The sequence below is a fragment of the Hylaeus anthracinus genome, unplaced genomic scaffold (genome assembly GCF_026225885.1).
Source record: "Hylaeus anthracinus isolate JK02 unplaced genomic scaffold, UHH_iyHylAnth1.0_haploid 11985, whole genome shotgun sequence".
Lineage (NCBI taxonomy): Eukaryota > Metazoa > Arthropoda > Insecta > Hymenoptera > Colletidae > Hylaeus > Hylaeus anthracinus.
The window spans coordinates 3,512,787-3,532,608 of NW_026534333.1; the positions used below are offsets into that span (position 1 = coordinate 3,512,787).

Below are 19,822 nucleotides of genomic sequence, written 5' to 3' on the forward strand. Positions count from 1 at the left end.
TTAAATTAATGTACACAAACTTTATCACACATAGAGAATTATTGACTTTCTTTGCTATATTTATACTTCATAAAATTATTAGTACAACCATTCGATAACAAATTTTCTTTATTTTAGGCAGCAATCACACAAGTCGTTGAACAAATGTAATATGATAATTAATTTGTTCAAATTAACTTTTAATTCTAAGACCGACAATTGGAATATGCACCATATGTTTTAACCTCGAGTTAATTGTGATTATTTTACAATGATGCCATTCACAAAAATAGTTTATTCAACATAGTTCCTTTATTCGCATCTTTCACTGTCTTGACAGAATTTGCAAGTTAACTAAAGGAACAGATTTATACTCATTTACGTGCCCAAGAATTTTTTTGAAGCGGCACACTGGTCTTTCCAAGTGCTGGAAAATGATTTTCTAATGTATGACTAGTCGCGTGTGTTCTTAAATCAGGACCGTTCTTCAAAACTTGGCCACAGGTTGCACAAATTTCTAAACCTTTAATCTTATTATCACTTTCTTTTTTGTGAACTCTAAATAGTTCCTGTTGCTTTGCGATATCGGGAAGTAGAACTAAAAGCTCTGGAAACACGGTCTCAAAAGCGCTAAGACCCATAACTTCGCGACAATGCATGTAATATTCTTGCGCGTTACATGTTCCTTGGCGAAACAATCCACTTATATACCGAAATTCCTCGATCTGGTCCTGTTGCACAAGAACTTCGTTAACTTTGGCCACGAGACATTTGTTCCGTTTTTGAAAGTCTGGAGGAGATACGTAATTGTACGCGCTATCTTCTTTACTATCATCTGGTAAGATCGAGTAACTCTCTCCAGAACTATTTGTAAATGTTAATCCATTACTACTGTTAACTTTATCCACACTATTATATTTTATACAAAAACCAGGTGGTGGAGGAGTAGTTGTTCCAAATCCAGGCGGTGGATTTGTAAAGCCAGGTGGTTTGGAACTGCTGCTACTTAAAGCTGGAAATTCCTCTACACGACGTACATTCCTGTTAGTAGAATTTAAGCTATCTATCTTTAATTCAGTACGTTTCCTCTGTACTCCGTTGGAAGTATTATTATCTGTACCCGTATTTCCAATTGTTTCGTTATCCAAATTTTTATGTTTCTTTTTATCCTTTTTATTGATTTGCTCTGTTTCCTTTGAATGTTGCACATTTATATTTTTCGATGTATTTTCACTGTTGCTAACGTTATCTGTATTTTGTATAGACTGGGAACTTGACTGTACAATATCCATATTTTTCGATATTTTAGATGTCTCGCAATCTTTCCTTACAACAACAGTACTTACATTCATTCTCGAACTGCTAGTGTCATTAACATTGGTACCGTTATTATTACAATTTTGCTTAACTTTTTTCTTTTTTGTTTTTCCTTTTGTTAAATCAGTAGTTGTTTTCGCGTTATTACTATTGTTAGAACTTTGCGGTTGAGTCCAAGAAGGTACTACCGTGATTATCGATTGCTTCTTTGATTTGGACGTCTTCAACAATGTAGGAAAATCTTCTCCAGATTGAGTAGATAACGGTGAAGGTACCAAAGGCGGCGATGCAACTTTTTTAGGTTTCGGTACAGACGTCGACGCGGACTTAGAACAGGTCCACTGTAAAACTTCCTTCCATTGAGCTGAATTTGTATTACTAGTCGATGGTTCTGCACCACCTAACGCAGGGAAGTCAGACTCCCTTGAAAGTTGTGCAGGACGAATTCTAATATTAGGACCCGAAACTTTTGTAGTGACCGTTCCATTTGGTTCGTGATTTACTTGAATAGATACATTGGAAGTTGTACTCTTTTGGGGTTGCGTACTCGATCCTGAAGCATTACCGCTGGATACACTGAAATTAACAGTTTTAGAAATACTCGTACTTCCCGATTCTAATCCCAATGCAGGGAAGTTTTCATCCGTGACAGCGAGAGTCTGCGGTCTTATGGTGCTACGAATCGTTACGTTTCCTCTACCTTTACTTTGAGTTATGGTAGGTACGATAGGTGCGGTATTACCCAGTGTTGGAAATTCTTCTGTACTCTGTACATCTACGGATGGCTGACGTACAAAAGTAGGTTCGTTGTTCGATACAAATACATTCGAAGTGTTTGGTGTTATCGTTTGCTGATATTCCCTGAGATTATAATCTCTCCCGCTATAATCTCTCGAACTTCTGGACGTTGATGCACCTAACATTCCTCTTCTGTTCATTCGATTATCACCGCGTGGAGCTAGAGTAAATTCTAACTCTAAAGTTCTCGCTTGTTTTGCGGCAGCTTTACTCAGCTGTTTACTATGAATACTCGCTTTATGCGCTTTAAAGTCTATGTCGGTCCTAAAGACACTTGTAAATTTTTCCTCTGAACACATTCCTTCCTCGCACAAAAAATGTTCTTGTCTGAAATGGTCTCTGAGGTAATCGTACGAGCTGTAATACTGATGTAAACCATCCGCGTCGCAAAAATGACAATATAAATGATCACGTCTTAAGTGTCTAAATAATTCGTCGTTATCCATATACCGTTGATCGCAAAATTCGCATAACGGATGTCCTTTATGACTTTTGTCGTCGACATCTCCTTTTCTTCTATGCTGTGCAAGATCAGATCTCGAGTAACAACGCCTTTCTTGAGAAAATATCTATTGGAAAAAAATAAACATTTCTTGAAAACCATGAAATCATAAGAACTCGTTAATGTATACTGTAAAATAACGTTTACTTACCTTCAAATTTTCTACGCAAAGATCACAGTAATGCAGCTCGTGTTGATGTCTCATATGGTCTTTCAAACTGTTAAAATTATTAAACACAGGTTTTTCCTTACAAATATTGCAACTGTTGGCCAATAAATTGTAAAATTTACTTTGAATATCGGCTGTATCGAAATAGATATTGTATCGTGTGTCTAACAAATTGCCTTTATGTAGAAAACGGAAAGGTTTTATCTCCTTCGTGAATACAACTTTTGGTAAATCTTGACGACAGATAGGACATTCATTCTGACAGCAGAGTACCCTCATTCGAGTGCTACATTCGTAGCACACAGGGTGTTCGCACATACCGATACTATAAATATCAACATTTTTATAACACACAACACAGGTGTTACTATTCATACTATCATTGGTAGACATTCTTCTTAATAAAATTTCCGTTGAAAAATACCAATATCTTTTTTTCAAACACACTCTGCTCGGAGAATGTTATAAATTGTTGTTTTATATCGGTATTATCCAATTTTTGGCAAATTTTTGATTTCAATGTAACAAATTGTACTATCCTCTATAACACTCTGCACAATCTGGAACAAAATTGACATCTCAATTTCGATATATTTAAACCTTCACGAATATAATTTTCGCTGCTACGATGAAATGCAAGTTGCGAATAAACTTTAATCAATTATCACAGAAGTACTTTATTTAGACCGACCAAATACCAATACAAATACGTAAAGTCTGCTCGGTATAAGTCTTTTACTTAACTAGTACGATAAAGACATGCATGTTCAAATGATACTTCGCAATCACTAGAATCGCGACGGAACGAGTATTTGATAAAAAAAAGAACTGTTTATATTTTGGATATTAATAGTATGGAAATGTTGTCTCGTAAATGACTAAAGATGTTGTTTTATAGGAGAGATACGAATATAGAAATTAAGTAGTACCGTCTGGAAAATGTTCCAGTTAGCAGATGGTAAATCTCACAGGACGTCCCTGAAAGAAAAAGGTTATCACGATTTATATACTAGACTATGGTATGTAGTATGTAATGTCAGTTTGATGAATTCAGCCCGATGAGCAGGCAGGTTCCGGTTTCTTGTGTTATAGTCGGTCAAAGAGTCACTAGATGGACTAGTGATTTAAACCTAGTACCTATTTCATTCAAAATTCAGTCTCTAACATATTAATTAACTCTCAGCCAATATACGTAACACTTCCCACGGAACCAAAACGAAATAATTGTTCTCGTATAAAAACAAATTTTTTCATGCTTTGGCAATTTAGCGAATTCGTCGATCGCAATGATAAACATTATTTTTGTTTAAAAAATGCAAAGCGCACAGTATTACACGAATAAACAAATACACTTAAATTTTAAATTTATAATAATGTTACAAAAATTAAACGAAATGTATATTTGAATTTAAAAGAATAAAATCTTTCATTTTATGTACACTTGAAATATCACAAAATTTACAAACATCAAAACCTATTTACCATTCGATTAAGGGAGAAGAATACATGTTTAATATTCAATTTATCTATTCCTTATTTGTATCATACTTAAGCTATTATTACTAATTTACTTCAAGAGTAGTACTTTAGTTATTATTCAATTTTAAAGACACATTATACTTGAAATTATACATTGCAAAAACCATGTACAATTCGTAATTTTCATTGCCTTACAACTATCCGTGACGAAGTTATTATAAACATACTGTCATGTAAATATAAAAAAATTGTCACTTAAAGATAAAATAACAACAGATATAGAAGGTAAAATATGTAGGAAGACTAATATTTCTTGATTGATTTTCGTATAAGTGCCAATCTCTGCTTATGAGCCTCTGTGACCGTTGCTCGTTTATATGGGCGCACCTCGTCTGTACCAAAACCAGGGATCCACATATTCCAATTTCTTTCTAAAAACAAATAATTTACGTATAGTCAAACTTCTTGTTTAGCTAGTACCTTAGAGTATTGTTAAAATATTTAAATTAAATTAAAAAATTACCTAAATGTAATTGAACATCTTTTACTTCTACAGTGTTGGCATGACGATGTTTAGCTAACAAGCATGCAGCGTTTACAGTTGTTTCCACAAAGTCATCTGCCAATTGTAAGAGCATTTCCTCGACTTCTTCGTCTAATTGTTCAGTGGGATCTACCTCCTTGACAAGATCTTGTAGCCGGGTCTTAGTTAAAAACTAAAAGGGGAACAAATTGATAATTCCAGAAATAATTAGTTATCTCCGATTTTTTAAAGATGATTCCAATAAGTTAAAGGGTTAATATACCTGTGGAAAATCATTGAAGGAACTTTGTTGTTGTTGCTGTTGTGTAGAAGGTTGTTGAGTTACTTGCTGTTTTGGTGGTTGCGTTATAAATTGCGTTTGTTGAGATTGAGTTTGAGGCTGCAAAATCTGTACTACTGCATTGCCACTTTGTATATTAGACACGGTAGACGATGCCTGAGTATTAGGTCCAATTGATTGTATACTGCCAAGCACAGGTGTCATGTCTGATCCTGCACTTGTAGTCTGTGCGAGACTAGTTTGCTGTGACATTTTTTAATCCCATCAATTATTAGTTCCCTTCGTTATCGTTAAAAAGATTCACATAATTTTAACCTGTAAAACACAGCCATTTGTTGCAATCAGACCAACCACGACTCTGCTATATTAATGTGCGAAACGAGCATGAAATACTCTGATTGACTTTGATACTGAAATCATTTATCACGAAAACTTTACAAGTTTCACCACAAGTTTCAAGTGGCGTATTTGTCGTTAATACTAGGGACCATTACAATCCCTAGAGCTAGTATTTTGCGATAGCTCTTTTGTAGTCCGGTGTACCTACATATTTACATTTGATTACAACCGTAGAATAATTATTGATGTAGAAGCTTCACAGTAGGATGTTATGGCGCCAAAGTAGCGATAGAGGAAACCACATTTATCCCTATAATCAAGACTTATGACCGCCAATCGCAGTCGATAAAAGGGTTCGCGCCTCTCAGACTTGTGGCCCTCTAATTTTAACGCATGAATTTTCTATTCTTGGGCGCTGTCATCGATAGATTCAAGATGGCTATGGTGCATTTTAGAAGAGAAAATTCGAAACGTTCAAACAATAATTTTTAATAAAACATAATTATAATCGCATCACAACGAATACGGTCTAAGGTTTTGTGTACATACGAAGCAACACTTTTTCTTCGCCAACGCTGTAAACGCCACGCAAACAATACGAAAAACAAGATGACATTTTTCGAAGCAAGCTGATCGCACGAAAAATCTCCGATGTCAGCAGAGAGGATGATTTCCTTAGTTTTTTGGCGATTTCGCCAGTAATCGAGGTGAATTAATTGGTTATAAGTTTCTCTATTGAAAAATTATTGTGTTTTACTGTATATTTCGTTTTTATCGCGGTATTATGCATCGTAGATTAAGTTAATGAGCTCGCTGTCATTTGAAATAAACGTTCCATAACCACCTTCTTAATAATTGGATAAGTCGTCTATCGATTATAATTTTAACTTTTTCTTTAAGGTATAAATGCGAAATAAAAATTTTTAAATGGTTTCAAAACTTAATAATCGTATTGTTACTCGAAATCAATTATTTTGCAACAAACAACGAAACAATATTGGTAGCATATACATTCGCGCAATTTATTTTCCTCTTTTATATATTATTACGTAAAATGATTAATATCCACTTTTTTTTTGTTGTAGAAACGATATAATAAACTTAAATAATTTCTATTTTCAGTATTATTTCAATGTCAATTATGACTCCTCCTTTAAATCGAAAGCGAAGCTCGTCTGTTAGTTTTACAAGAGCTAAGGATAACAGCGAAGATGCAACAGATGAAATCCATATATCTTTAGCACCCTATATTCAAACGTATTTGGCACACAGTGGTCAAGGGCTTGGATGTTGTGGAATTAGCCTTCCAGTACCATTCGAACGTGCAGCACCCAGATCTTGGTGGAATCCTAAATTCGATTCAGAAATACTCGAAGAACAATTTAAAAGAAGTGCCTTTCCACAAATTAGATTAAGATTCCGGTATGTACCAGAATAATTGTCAATACACATACGATTCAATTTATTAATATTACATAAATTTGTATTATTGTAGGTATGCCCTAACTTATATATTGTTGGTTTCTTTATCATGGTTGGCATATTTTGTCATAATTGGAACAAAACATGATACTACAACATGGCCAGCCATAGCAGCAGTTTTCACAACTGTCGGAGCAATGGTATCGGTGGTCTTGTATTTAACACATACAGATTATTACAAAACTTATCTACTACCAATTTCACTAGCGGTTGCATCTATGCTTTGCATCCTGTCCTTACTTTTTCTCGCAATAGTACCACCCTACATAGATGGCTTGACTCTAGTCGGACATTTTGCACTATGTTCTGAGATTTTACTATTGATTTACACTGTGTTGCCAATGCCACTGTATGTTTGCGTGGGGATATCGACAGTCTATTCCTTTTTATTTGAATTTTTGACTGCCTACCTATATGGTACAAAAACAGCAAGAGAAAAGTTTTTTAGTGAACATAGTTTATCAAATAATTCTACAGGAAACGATGCAGTACTAGATTATACCAAAATAGCAGCAGCTACGTACTCTTCTTTAAGAAATTTCAATGACAGTCAGTTTTCAAACGCGATGCACGACAACGAATATATAACAGCAAACGTAAAACCAGTACCATATTCTCAGGATTCAAAACTATTATCCATGTTCGGACTGAAGTCGTCGAACCATGAAACTATGGTGGACAGATTAACTGGAGTTTTGAACAATGCAAACGTTTTCCAAAATTTGAATTCCAGCATAATATCGACGATAGCTAATGTTAATTCCACTATTAATGCTTCAACGGACGGCCTAATTTTCAAAGGTATAAACAATACAACCCCGGTATTGGGGGAAAGTGTATTGACCTATAGAAATGGTGAAATGTCCAACTATTTCTTAAGTAGTAACATATCCAACCGATCATTTTCGGACGATAATTATTTTTCTACGAGTCTTGGAATAAGAGTCCTAATGCAAATCTGCATTCATCTGATAGGTATACATATTTTAATAATGACTTTTGTAAGAATGCGTGGTACGTTTATGAAAGTTGGCCAGTCCCTGCTGGTCCGACGTCAGCTAGAAATGGAGAAGCAACTTAAAGAAAAAATGATTCACTCGGTAATGCCACCAAAAGTTGCGGACTGGTTAATGGAAGAAAGTGAGCGCGAGAGGGAGCGTGAAGATTCTTTAAAAAAGGGATCGATACCGTCCAATAATACAGATATACGTTCACTATTTCGACCATTCAATATGCATTCAATGGAAAATGTTAGTATTCTATTCGCTGACATCGTTGGATTTACACGAATGAGCTCAAATAAGACTGCGGAAGAGTTAGTGGGCATTTTAAATGATCTCTTCGAAAGATTCGATGATTTATGCGAACATCACGGATGTGAGAAAATTTCCACATTGGGAGACTGTTATTATTGTGTAAGTGGATGTCCGGAACCGAGACCCGATCATGCAAAATGTTGCATTGAAATGGGATTAGGTAATTTATCCCTCTTTTATTATTATAATTATTACACTATAAAAAAGTGATTCACAAATAAAAAGTAATTTATGTATATTCAGCTATGATAGAAGCTATAAAGCAGTTTGATATTGAGAGAAGAGAAGGCGTTAATATGAGAGTCGGAGTACACACTGGAACTGTGCTCTGTGGAATTGTAGGCACTAAAAGATTTAAATTTGATGTATGGTCTAACGATGTGACACTGGCAAACAAATTAGAGAGTACAGGGAAACCAGGAAGAGTTCATTTAAGTGAAAATACGTTGAATTTTCTTGATGATCGATATCTTACGGAAGAAGGGGATGTAATAAATGGTATGTAAACTGTTTACATTCGATTACGAATCTGTATAAACGGTGATAAATACTATTTTATTTCAGGTATTAAAACTTATTTCATCAAAGGCAGAAAATCGGATTTCGCCAACCAATTCATAACGAATATCGCATCTCCGAAAAGTATATCGCCTCTGATGCAGTCGCGTCATCGCTTAGCCTCTTGCAATAGTCAATCTAAGTCGAAATATCATTATCTTCATATGGTCACTAATGCAAGTAATTATAGAATGAAAGCAAACTCTCTACCGAGTATTCTAGACTCAGAAAATGGAGATACTGACATTGCGGATGACAAGGAAAATGTGAATAAAAGTCCGATATCTGTTGCTAGTTACGGAAAGAAAAAATCGAGGAACAAACCGTGGAAATATTTACAACGGCAACGAACTACCGAAGAAATGACTCCGCTAGAAATGGAAGAAGCCAAAGCAATTATTACCGAAAGATCGAAAACTGAATCTCAATCATTCGAAGATCGCAATGGATTTAGGCAGGTCAATCACGTCGATAAAAAGTTTTCACTTTAACATTCAACCATATTAATACAATCTAAATTATTTATTCGATTACGTTTGTTTCATTTGTATATAAGTTGTATCTCTTTGCAGAATGCGTCCCAAAATGATATCGAAATGGATCCAAACCCTATACCTTCTAGTCCTTTATTGTCTGGTCAAGAGCAACTCAGTCGTGCCTCTTCCATGTGTAGTAGAAAAGATTCTGGGATTAGAAGTAACAGCAGACGTAGCAGTATACAACAGCAGGTATTACTAGAAACATACGACAATTATTACAAGAATACCTTACTGTAAAAATTTCATTTACCTACAATGTCGGCATACTTCTTTTCCTCCTGCAGTTCATTTTCACGTTTTAGTTATTTTTGATGAACGGTATGGCTCAAGGAGACTTATTGGCACACAGAGTGAGTGGCTATTATACTTCTAGTTCGACGTTGAACTCCGTTCAGGAGCCATCGTCTTCGGTACCGCCATATCCGTTTCCTCCAGCAGTCACGGATACTTTTGGTGCATGTTTTCATAAGTTAAGAAAACAATCGGATCTACAATTAATCAGGTGAATAAGTCAAAGTAACTACATTTTGTGCATTTTAAACAGAGTTGGGCGCGCTTTACTTGGATAACGAATAACTTTATTTTTTACGTAGGTGCGTTCAAGATAACGTAAGTTCTCAACGTTCGTATTTCGTGAAACCGCCACTTTCGAGCGTGACTCTTTTCTTCAAGAACAAAGAAATGGAGAAAGAATACAGAGAGAACGCCCATAAGGTTAGCGATTGTATCAGTGGGAATCCGCCTACTCTTGCTACCTCGAGGTTCAATACATATTTTGATATTTTAATATCGGCGTTGGTGTACACTGCCGTCACGGTTTCGCTTTTTTTACTTTGCGAGCCGACGTTATACTACATAATTTTCTCCGTGTGTGCTACTATGATCCAAATTATAGCGGTGTCGCTTTGCGTTCGCCAACTTTTATATCCGGACATGGTCCACTCAACGTTGATACAACAAATATTTAAATTCTTTTCGCGATGGTATCCCTGGCATACCTGCGGCGCGATTCTGGTTGGTTTACCGATTACGTCTATTCTTCTCAATTATTCGTGTAGCAATTTACATAATTTGAAAAACTTCGAATATTACTACGGCTACTTGATCTTGGTCGGTCTGGTACATTTTTGCAATTTCACGCAACTCAATTGCTGGATGAAAAACTTCTTAGTGACGTTCATGGGTGTCCTGTTTTTATGCCTCATAATGAATCACATAACGTATAGTCGAGATAATTCTAGCAATCAACTCGTTTACAGCTCAATGCATTATCCGCGTTCCTCGATTAATCAACGCGTTACCGATTCGATCGCGAATCGCGTCAATGAAACCGTTACAAAAGAAACGTTCGACAATAAACCTGCTTTCGTAATAAGAACTGTTCTCGCGAGGCAACGGGAGGCAGAAATCAGATACAACGAAAGATTGTACAGTTTCGAGATTTTTTTAGACATGATACTTTTACTGTTGCTAGTATGGTTTTTGAATCGCGAGTTTGAAATCAGCTATCGATTAAGCTTTCACGGGAACGCGGTAGCGGCACGGGACAAAAGTCGCGTGCAATCAATGAAGAATCAAGCCGATTGGCTCCTGCATAATATTATACCGAAGTATGTTGCCGATCAATTGAAGACAACCGCCAAGTATTCGCAGAATCACAAGAATGTGGGTATCATCTTCGCTAGCATAGTGAATTTCAATGAACTATATGACGAATCTTACTTGGGCGGTAAAGAGTACCTACGAGTGCTAAACGAACTTATCGGTGATTTCGACGAGCTGTTAGAGAAACCAGAATTTTCGAATGTGGAGAAGATAAAAACTATCGGTAGCACGTTTATGGCAGCAAGCGGTTTGAATCCGCAAGTTAGGCAGCAAAGCGACCACGATCAGGCGCATCTTTTTCAATTGGTAGACTTTGCTATGGCAATGCATAAAGTAATACACGACTTCAACGGAGAATTGTTAGGTTTCAAATTGATCTTGAGGATCGGTTTCAATTATGGCGATGTCACCGCCGGTGTGATCGGTGCTACGAAATTATACTACGACATATGGGGTGACGCTGTAAATATAGCATCTAGAATGGATTCTACCGGAGTAGCTGGAAGAATACAAGTGGCTAAGAACGTTTTGGACGTCCTCTCGGAACGATACGAGTTCGAACCACGTGGCCAAGTTTACGTTAAGGGTAAAGATAATATGGACGTGTTTTTATTAATAGGGGAAAAGAATAATATCGACGATACAACGACATGCACTTAAACGACGTTTCGAGTGGCCTAACGAGCTGGTCGTGCCGATTTGCCTACGAAACTATACGATTACACGCAACACTTATCGAGCGTACGATCATTTCTGAATTAAGCTTTTAGCGATATTTCGATCTCGTTATGAAATGTATGAATTCGCGGTATGAAAGTACCCGTCGACGTTGCAAGTGAAAACCAAAAGTACCTTATTCTTCAATTGCTCGCTCATTAAAGATATTTATTCTTAATGAAATGTTCACTGTATTTTTTTACGTAATTTAAGAGCATCGAATGCGAGACCTACCAAAACCTACCTTTACAAAGTACAAAATCTGATCGATTTGAAATTTTCCCTGAATATTATCGCGAACATTCTTCGCGAGGCACTTATTGAGATAAATAGTACACGTCCCTGTTGTTTGTGTGATTTCTGTACGAATGAACGAATATATGACCGGTTTACCGGTTTTCGTCGACAGTTCCTAGTAAACGTGTGACTTATTCGATAACTATTAGTTATATTGTGTATGAGAAAGCTTTTCGATATTTTCTTTCGTTAATTCTTCCGATTCCTACGAGATTATACGGTCCACTTTTTTTCCTGGTTTCGGTAGCAATAATTGGTCTAAATTATTTTTACGGTAGACTAGATTTGGAAATGTGTTAAGTTATTTTCAGTCTCACACAGACCTTATCAGTTGGTGAATCGTGGATTTTTATGCAAATTTTTCAGGCTAAATTCAGAAGTAGTAACAATCGACAATGAATATTTTCGCGCATTTATCTTAGACACATGCCGCACTTATGGTACAGTCATTTCTCAATTGGTAGCGCTGATGACACGATAAAACTTTTGTGTGGCGAGTGTAAGCTTGAATTGAAATATTTATAATTTTACAGAATATCAAATCAGCGTTTGATTCTATTTTATTGACATTTAAGGAATCTCGATAAAGTCCTTGATCGACCAATTATAAGATGCCATTGTCAAGAGAATGTTTTTTAAGACTTAACCGATCAGTAAATTATAGTCAAAACTCTCATGTAATCCTGCTAAAATTACAGACACTAGGCAATTGCGATTTTGAATTATTTTCCATTTACTTTTCGTCACGGTCAAGATTATACTGTGAAAAACCTGTTTTAAGGTTATTATAATTCTCGAAAACATAGTACTCAATAATTGCATATAAAGTTTACATTCTGTTCTAGGTGAACATATGGTAGAAAATAATTATTGGAATTTTATTGTAATATTGCCTCAGGGTTTACACCAATAATTACCGTTTCAATAATAAAGCCGCGTTTCATAAATTATCATTCCTCCATTTTTTACCTAACGTTTATCTTCTGTTTTAATATCGGTAAAAGTATATAAAGAAACAGGAAAATATCTTTGAGCATTTTACTACAATAATATTCCAAAGACTATCGTTTAGAGGTTCGGAACATAAAGCCCCTTTAATGTCCCATTTAGTGTGAGCATACATACATATGTACAAAAAATACAAAACGTGTTTTTGACTCTATTTGTACTTATTTCAAAATGAGTTAACAAGTTTTGTGATTTTCATGAATGTACAATTGTAAATGTAAGCAAACTGAAGAATTGAGTAAAGTATTTCTTGGTGCATTTTTTAAAGGAGAACCTTTAGTACCTAATGCGGTATTCCAACTGGTAATAAAATTCGAAGTTGATCGAAACTACTACTCTGTTATAATAATCTTAATATGAACGAGACGTGATGTAATATCAAGCGATAATATTTGAAACATTTCGAAATATGTCGATATAACAAAAATTAATATTTTAAATCGCTATGTACCCATTATTATAAATAATTTTAAATAAATCGATCTGTATCGCGATAGTGCTTCGATTCTTTTACGATATGATTTACTGTACGATTTCTAAATTCCGCTTGTGATGATTGTCACATATTGAACAACTGATCGGTAATTCCTACGTTATTTTGTAAAGTACTGTCACTATTTGATGCGTAATGGTAATCGTACAATGTACTACTTCGACATTCATGCGACAGTTACAAAGCTACATTGTTCGCAATAATAAAATATATTAAACTAAACAAAAAAATTTAACATCAGAACATGGAAGTATTACATTTTCAAACAATATTTAACATTTAAAAATGTCCACGTTTAAACAAGTGGAATGCTGCATTCTTGTAAATTTTAAATGTCAAGTAAAAGTTGCATTTAATCGTCGTATCCCGTATACAACAAAAATTATTCTACATCAAGATTTGGCTCTAAAAGAATGTTTTACTTCACATTTTTTAGAATACCAAACAGCTGAACGGTAAAAACGAAAATATTAAAATTATGATGTAAACACTTTTAAAAAGCGATAAGTAACGTACACGTTTTACTTATCCAAAATCAATTACATACGATGAACTTTTATACCAAATTGTAAAATTGTTTTATATAAATCAACAACCTCTGTATTGTATATTATAGCGAAATATTGTTTACAAAAACTGTGCTACACACCGCGTGATCTTTGAAAGTCATACTGTTTTACATTGTTACAAGAGATTTTATGTAAATTCGAAAGAATAGGAATAAATGCATGCAATTTAATATACAATTGCTTGCTAACATATATAGACATTTCTTTCAATCTGTTCTATCAGAATAATTGCATGCTGTTTTTAGCAATGAATGTCCTTCTTATGTTACAGGTGCGTATCTATACACATCACGCACACGACACATACATACACTCTCGCACGCACTCTAGATGCTCGTTGAACAAAACGTTTTGTGTATATGACGAAATCCTGAACCAAAAATAAGATGGTTTCACAAGTAACATTTAATTTTTTACAAACTATTCACAATTGATGTTGAATGCGCGTATACACATAATATCTGAATGTTTTTTCCTTTCTATATTTACGTTGAGTACCCTTTGTGTCGCTATGCTAACCCAGACTATATACACGCATTCAAACTGGCAGATAATTTAAACGATAAAATGTTGTTCGGAACAAACTTATTATATGAAATCCTCTTATCTTAAGTACAGGATTCCCTTAATTATAGTTCAATCTTTTTTCTGTAGGAAATCGTGTTCACGATGACTTATTATTATTTATCAATTTAGATCACGTATTCGCAATATGATTATCTAAATGTAGTTCCTGCTACGTAGGCCCAGCAAACAAAGCTGCGATTCCACTGTCATTCGCATTCTTAGAGATTTCGTCCACGCGTATAGTTTGCGGTTTTCCAAAAACTTCTATCCGTGGTAAATTATCTATCTTAACTTCCTTGCGAAATAACTGACCAATACTTCGACCAATGAGCTGTAATAAATTATTGTATACCATATATTTAAAGAACAATGTTTTTTGCCCCTTAATCTCGAAATTATTCCAACAAACTATACCTGGTTAGTGATTTTCTTGAAAAGATCTTTCTTTCCTTTTTCAACTTTATTTCCCTTAGTACTGACTACAGCCATCTTTTCATCGAAACGCTGCAGGTCGGTAGGATTAATACCCGGTACTTGTTGCATTACTTCGATAATGTTCGGAAATTTAGGTCGTAAACATTCGTAAACTTGTGTACCCAAGGTTATAAGAGAACCTTGGTTGGCTTCGTGTTGCCCATGAAGCTGTAAACCTTGAAGAATAGCTACCATAATGTGAGCAGCCATAGCTGGTGTTAGACTGCCATCAGCTGCCAATGCTCGTACAACTGGTCCGGTTAACATTGTAGCTTTTAAACTGGCGTTCGAATCATTCCAAGCCAAAGCCCTAGACATAATAAAAATTATTTATTTGACGCTTGTTCTGTTGGCATATGTACACAAATAAGTATTTAATTAAAAGTCAAATTTACCCCAGAACACATAGAACAACACTATGGCACGTAGATGGATGTCTAAGGACGAATGTTCCCAATTCGCTGACGACTTCGGCAACTATGCTACTTCCACGTGACGTCGGAAGATCTATAGCCATACCGTCCACGTCTTGTTCCATGGTATCGGGAGGCGTTGCGTCGCTAGCAGCACCTCCGACAAGAGCTACTTTCAACAGATCTACGAAATCTCTCGTCAAATTCCGATTTAACATATCAGCGATAACTTCCTGCGTATCAGTATTTTCCTCATCCAAACCACCAGATTCATAGAGATGCGCAATATATTGCCACTTAGCACTTAATCTTTGACACACTGTAAAAATATAATTATACTGTGAATAAACAGAAAGAGAAAAATAAACGGAAACGCAAAAATGAAAGGTAAACATATCTTACTATGTGTAGAAACATGAGCCAGTACAGGTACAAGTACGCTTTCATAAAATGCAGGTGGACAAGAGTATATAAATGGTTTCATGAAGACACGTATGATGGGCCGTAATCTATAATCTGGAATCAACTGAAAGGAAAAAATGAAATCTTTGCTAAGGTGTAAACGGCATTTAAAATCTTTTCTATTTTTAGGAAGGAAGTAAATAATTACCTCCATATTAGAGAAAACTGAATTAATAAGTGCTGGCGCCAAACCAGGTAACTGATAAAAGTCTCTTCCAATCATATGACATCCACTGCCCAACATGTGATAGCACTGATCGTGGATAGTACTGAGAAACGATTGCATACGAACTAAAGCTGTATTGGAAGATTGATCGGGTTCGGAAGCATTATCATTTGTTATATTTAAACCTAAAAGGTTCGCCTTTTCCGACTCCAATAGTTCGTGAGCATTTTTGTATCCCTAATAAACAGAAAGAAAAAGCATTATATTTGTTTGTATCAGTCGCCGAAGTTTCAGTCTCTCTCAAAATGTAGATTCGAATGTCGATCGCTAATTAAAAGCATAAACTTTTCGATCATAGTTTCACTTGGAACTATATTTACACCTCCAACCTGGCCCCCGAAACAATTCCATCTTAAATAAAATTATTTATATTATTACCTCTGATAAAGCTGCTAATGCTGCAGGAGTGAAGAGTGCATTCATCGCCCTGAGCAATGCAAAGAGTGTCGGTAGTACTGGAATCACATGTGGTGTAGCAGGATTTCTATATACCGGATTTCCGCTTTCACTAAGCGCAGCTACGAAACTGCCTCTTGCAGCGCGGTCTGGATCATCCGGAATAGAACACCGCTTCACAACACTCAATATTGTACAAACACAAATCATTAAGTCGCTTCGATTTTGACCTGCTGAATCTTCGGTTATACTTTCAACTGGTGATCCATTCAATCCGATAAACCTCATTAATTCGAGTGGACCTTTAAACGCTTCGTGTCCAAGAGCAATAAATTTTACAGATCCTTCGCTGATTACTTCGGCAACAAATCGGGTTTGTCTTTCGTAATCGCAGAAATGATTCGATATCAATAGAAGTGCTTCATAAAGCATGATGGTCTCCATCTTAGATAATGAGCTCGGTTCTCTCGCTAAACCGCGAACCATTGTATGGATTTGATCAAAAACTGGGAGAAGTAACAATGGATATTTCAAACTAATCTTTACCATGAGACTGGCTGCATGACGTCTTACGTTCTTTGCTGCTCTAGATCGAGTACCCTTCGTTTCACCGGGTGCTTCAAATACCAGAGCGGCAAAGATTTTTTCCAAAACTCTCGGTAAGATTGCTACTCCTGGCATAGCCATTGAACCAGTTGACATAGACAAGAATACGAAGAGAGCGCTAATGCAAGAAAGTAATGCGGATAATAGCCAAGGATCTAGCGGAGAATAACCAAGGCATAATTCCAATAGTTGTAGGCCAGTTTGTACGCTTGGTCGTTCGCTAATCAATAAAATTCTTGATACAACGGAATCTAAAGCTTGAGCCAGAGCTTCCCATTCAAGATATTGTGGATCGTTCTGATCGCTTTTATATCGAAGATCTGCCATACCTTTCGTTATTTTAGCCGTCAACCATTGTTGTACGTAAGTAAACGTTACCAATGGTGCTACCATTGTTGCTTGTCGGAATCCTTCCAATAAATCAGTTCTGAATCGATGAAGAAATACATTGAATTCTTCTTCGGAATCGTAATCTGCGAGACAATAGGTACTCATTCCATTACTTTGTCTACCATGTGGATATGCTATTTTTATTAACTTTGGTGCTGTGCTTTCTACATATTTTGGTATGTAAGTTAACAATAATGGATCCTGCTTTATTTGTTCATGTTTAAACAGTATTATCCAAATTGCGTTTGCCATATGTATTAATGTTAAGCTTGAAGACATAGTGAAAGTCAACACAGTATCTAGAAATATGTTGAAATGAGTTGGTCGAATACTAGAACCATCATCTTTGCCCCAAATTGCACATAGTTGAGTCGCCATTCCAGTTAACACCTGTATGTACAATTAATATTAGCTACATATCAATAAAATGAATATTAATTAAATAAATAAAAATCACCTGTGTAAGTTTCTTTAAAAACAAGTAATGGTTTTCGTGAAACTCGTTTGATCCGGTACCAGGTGGTACTGCCGTTGCTGCGGCATAAATGTATCTTAAAGCATCTTCGGAAAATAAAATCAACAACTGTTTCCTATCAGCTTTCCCTTTGCGATTTACAATTTGTAACAAACATTCGGCTGCTGAACATTGAAATATTGGATCTCCCAACAGAAGACATAATATCTGCAATAATCTACCATCTTCTGCCATAACATGATGAATCGAAATCCACTCCACAAATCCAGTTAATGTAGATAATACTACCTATCGAATAAGAATGACTCAACATAAATTAAAAAATTTAAATCATAATTTTCATTCCTTAAAACTTTTACATTAAATATACCTGTACAACTTTACTATGCGCTGCTGCTTCAGAAGTACACCCTAAATTATTCTTTTTTTGAAACTCCGAAAAATGTTGTTCCATTAATCTTAGAAAAAAGCTAAAAATTTCAGCCATATTTGTGTTAAGCGCTTGGTATATATCCTTTCTTCTCTGATTGGATTCTAATGTTTGTAACAGTGCAACATCTTCTACAAGCCTTAGAAATACTAGAAGAACCAATTCGGTTTGACTTTCACCTCTAGTACATGTCTGACTAAGTTCGGCGAGTAATGTAGGCCACTGTTGTGGCCATTCTCGTTTTATCATTTCCACCACAACGCGAGAAAGAGCATCTTTAATATGAGCTTCTTCTTGCAGTAATGGTTCTGTACCTTCTTGAAGTAGCTTCATCGCATTTTCTTTGATAAATATTTTTTCTGACTGTGATATTTGTGTCCATCTATACTTAATACAATGCTCCATTAGCTGTAGTCCAAAATGACGAACCACAGAACTTCTGTTTGGTGACTTTTGCGCTAGATATAATCCACATTGTGCACACAGAGGGGAGGATTCTTTAAATCGTTCGCAGGCATTATATACTTCCAAACGTTGCTGTTGTGGTACATTTGGGGACATCATCACCTCAACCACTTGGGCAAGTTCTGCTGATATTTGGGCAACATCGCCCACTCCGAACTCCATTCCTACCTACTCCACTGTAATAAAAATAACATAGAATAATTAAGTGTAATAAAATTACATGTGAAAACCATGCAATTGCTATTATAATATTTTGTCTAAAACATACCTATAAAAAACACAAAGTGGTTTACCAATTTCTACTCCAAATGATAAAAACCCATTAACGCTCTTTTCTATCATTTGAAGCAGCACATTTATAAATAAAGTACATCTAAACAAAGTTTCATTTAACATTTTTGATCGCATAATACTTACGGATTATATACGGAAAACCTCGTGAAACGATAAAAATTTCAAAAAAATAAGATAAATATAATTTTGAAATGTTGCAAAAAAATGCTCTTACGAAAATTCAAAATCAGATTTACGAAAAATATGAAATCTTTGCACGTCTTACAAAAACATTGGTAAATTAATAAAAATCAACGGAGAAATTAGATGACGCAAAGTCGATTAGCTATATTGCAAGAAAAACACGAGGCGAAGCAGCTTGTGAGATGTGCACAGCATGTCCTGGTGAACATGCCTTGACAGAAGGTACCCACCTCGTAACGCGATCGTGGATCAAGACTGATCAAAGATACACGTCCGGCAAAATTACTGCCAATACAGCCTGTCAATTCATATCTGGTCGTTGCTCGAAGAGTCAAAAACTCGCGGCGTGCATAAGCGGCGATCTTATATTTAGTCAAAGAAGTTCGCCTCTGAGAGATACGCGGCACGTTGAACGATTACATATACCTACCACACCGACCACACGTAAAA

At 35.7% G+C, this 19,822-nt stretch overlaps 4 protein-coding genes across 7 annotated transcripts; 1 reads left to right on the plus strand and 3 right to left on the minus strand.

Annotated features, from left to right (window-relative positions):
- Positions 1-90: 90 nt before the first annotated feature.
- LOC128887322 (E3 ubiquitin-protein ligase ZNF598) lies at positions 91-3,854 on the minus strand. The gene is made up of 3 exons (XM_054143097.1): positions 3,695-3,854; positions 2,748-3,325; positions 91-2,663 (listed from the first exon to the last, which is right to left on the minus strand). The coding sequence occupies exons 2-3, from the start codon at positions 3,156-3,158 to the stop codon at positions 354-356; spliced, it is 2,721 nt and encodes a 906-aa protein (XP_053999072.1). The 5' UTR covers positions 3,159-3,325; positions 3,695-3,854; the 3' UTR covers positions 91-353.
- A 420-nt stretch (positions 3,855-4,274) lies between these two features.
- Positions 4,275-5,459, minus strand: LOC128887334 (transcription initiation factor TFIID subunit 12). 2 transcript variants are annotated; one of them, XM_054143123.1, is made up of 4 exons: positions 5,384-5,457; positions 5,051-5,311; positions 4,768-4,960; positions 4,275-4,675 (listed from the first exon to the last, which is right to left on the minus strand). In XM_054143123.1, exons 2-4 carry the CDS (start codon positions 5,270-5,272, stop codon positions 4,548-4,550), a joined length of 543 nt encoding a protein of 180 aa, XP_053999098.1. In that variant the 5' UTR covers positions 5,273-5,311; positions 5,384-5,457; the 3' UTR covers positions 4,275-4,547. The 2 variants fall into 2 exon arrangements, with proteins under 2 accessions (XP_053999098.1, XP_053999097.1); XM_054143122.1 differs by having other exon boundaries at positions 5,051-5,459.
- A 324-nt stretch (positions 5,460-5,783) lies between these two features.
- LOC128887316 (adenylate cyclase type 9) lies at positions 5,784-13,691 on the plus strand. Of its 3 annotated transcripts, XM_054143077.1 has the most exons (9): positions 5,786-6,114; positions 6,530-6,829; positions 6,903-7,690; positions 7,865-8,365; positions 8,449-8,703; positions 8,770-9,221; positions 9,336-9,491; positions 9,605-9,804; positions 9,896-13,691. In XM_054143077.1, exons 2-9 carry the CDS (start codon positions 6,540-6,542, stop codon positions 11,565-11,567), a joined length of 4,314 nt encoding a protein of 1,437 aa, XP_053999052.1. In that variant the 5' UTR covers positions 5,786-6,114; positions 6,530-6,539; the 3' UTR covers positions 11,568-13,691. The 3 variants fall into 3 exon arrangements, with proteins under 3 accessions (XP_053999051.1, XP_053999052.1, XP_053999053.1); XM_054143076.1 differs by having other exon boundaries at positions 5,784-6,114; positions 6,903-8,365; XM_054143078.1 differs by lacking the exon at positions 5,786-6,114 and having other exon boundaries at positions 6,692-6,829; positions 6,903-7,029.
- A 237-nt stretch (positions 13,692-13,928) lies between these two features.
- On the minus strand, positions 13,929-19,822 carry LOC128887320 (exportin-5). The gene is made up of 9 exons (XM_054143093.1): positions 19,603-19,822; positions 18,371-19,071; positions 17,983-18,288; positions 16,512-17,915; positions 16,056-16,310; positions 15,848-15,971; positions 15,428-15,764; positions 14,973-15,342; positions 13,929-14,889 (listed from the first exon to the last, which is right to left on the minus strand). Exons 2-9 carry the CDS (start codon positions 19,055-19,057, stop codon positions 14,728-14,730), a joined length of 3,645 nt encoding a protein of 1,214 aa, XP_053999068.1. The 5' UTR covers positions 19,058-19,071; positions 19,603-19,822; the 3' UTR covers positions 13,929-14,727.

What these genes read in the sequence shown, in the direction of transcription:
- LOC128887334 (XM_054143122.1), bottom strand. Translation starts at nt 5,320, where the DNA reads ATGTCACAGCAAACTAGTCTCGCACAGACTACAAGTGCAGGATCAGAC. An exon ending in CCTTCAATGATTTTCCACAG is followed by an intron (nt 4,961 to 5,050) that starts GTATATTAACCC and finishes TTCCCCTTTTAG; the next exon opens with TTTTTAACTAAGACCCGGCT. An exon ending in AGATGTTCAATTACATTTAG is followed by an intron (nt 4,676 to 4,767) that starts GTAATTTTTTAA and finishes ATTTGTTTTTAG; the next exon opens with AAAGAAATTGGAATATGTGG.
- LOC128887316 (XM_054143076.1), top strand. Translation starts at nt 6,540, where the DNA reads ATGTCAATTATGACTCCTCCTTTAAATCGAAAGCGAAGCTCGTCTGTT. An exon ending in CAAATTAGATTAAGATTCCG is followed by an intron (nt 6,830 to 6,902) that starts GTATGTACCAGA and finishes GTATTATTGTAG; the next exon opens with GTATGCCCTAACTTATATAT. An exon ending in TCGGATCTACAATTAATCAG is followed by an intron (nt 9,805 to 9,895) that starts GTGAATAAGTCA and finishes TTTTTTACGTAG; the next exon opens with GTGCGTTCAAGATAACGTAA.
- LOC128887320 (XM_054143093.1), bottom strand. Translation starts at nt 19,057, where the DNA reads ATGGAGTTCGGAGTGGGCGATGTTGCCCAAATATCAGCAGAACTTGCC. An exon ending in GGCTCATGTTTCTACACATA is followed by an intron (nt 15,765 to 15,847) that starts GTAAGATATGTT and finishes ATATTTTTACAG; the next exon opens with TGTGTCAAAGATTAAGTGCT. An exon ending in GTTGTTCTATGTGTTCTGGG is followed by an intron (nt 15,343 to 15,427) that starts GTAAATTTGACT and finishes TATTATGTCTAG; the next exon opens with GGCTTTGGCTTGGAATGATT.
- LOC128887322 (XM_054143097.1), bottom strand. Translation starts at nt 3,158, where the DNA reads ATGTCTACCAATGATAGTATGAATAGTAACACCTGTGTTGTGTGTTAT. An exon ending in TTTGCGTAGAAAATTTGAAG is followed by an intron (nt 2,664 to 2,747) that starts GTAAGTAAACGT and finishes TTTTTCCAATAG; the next exon opens with ATATTTTCTCAAGAAAGGCG.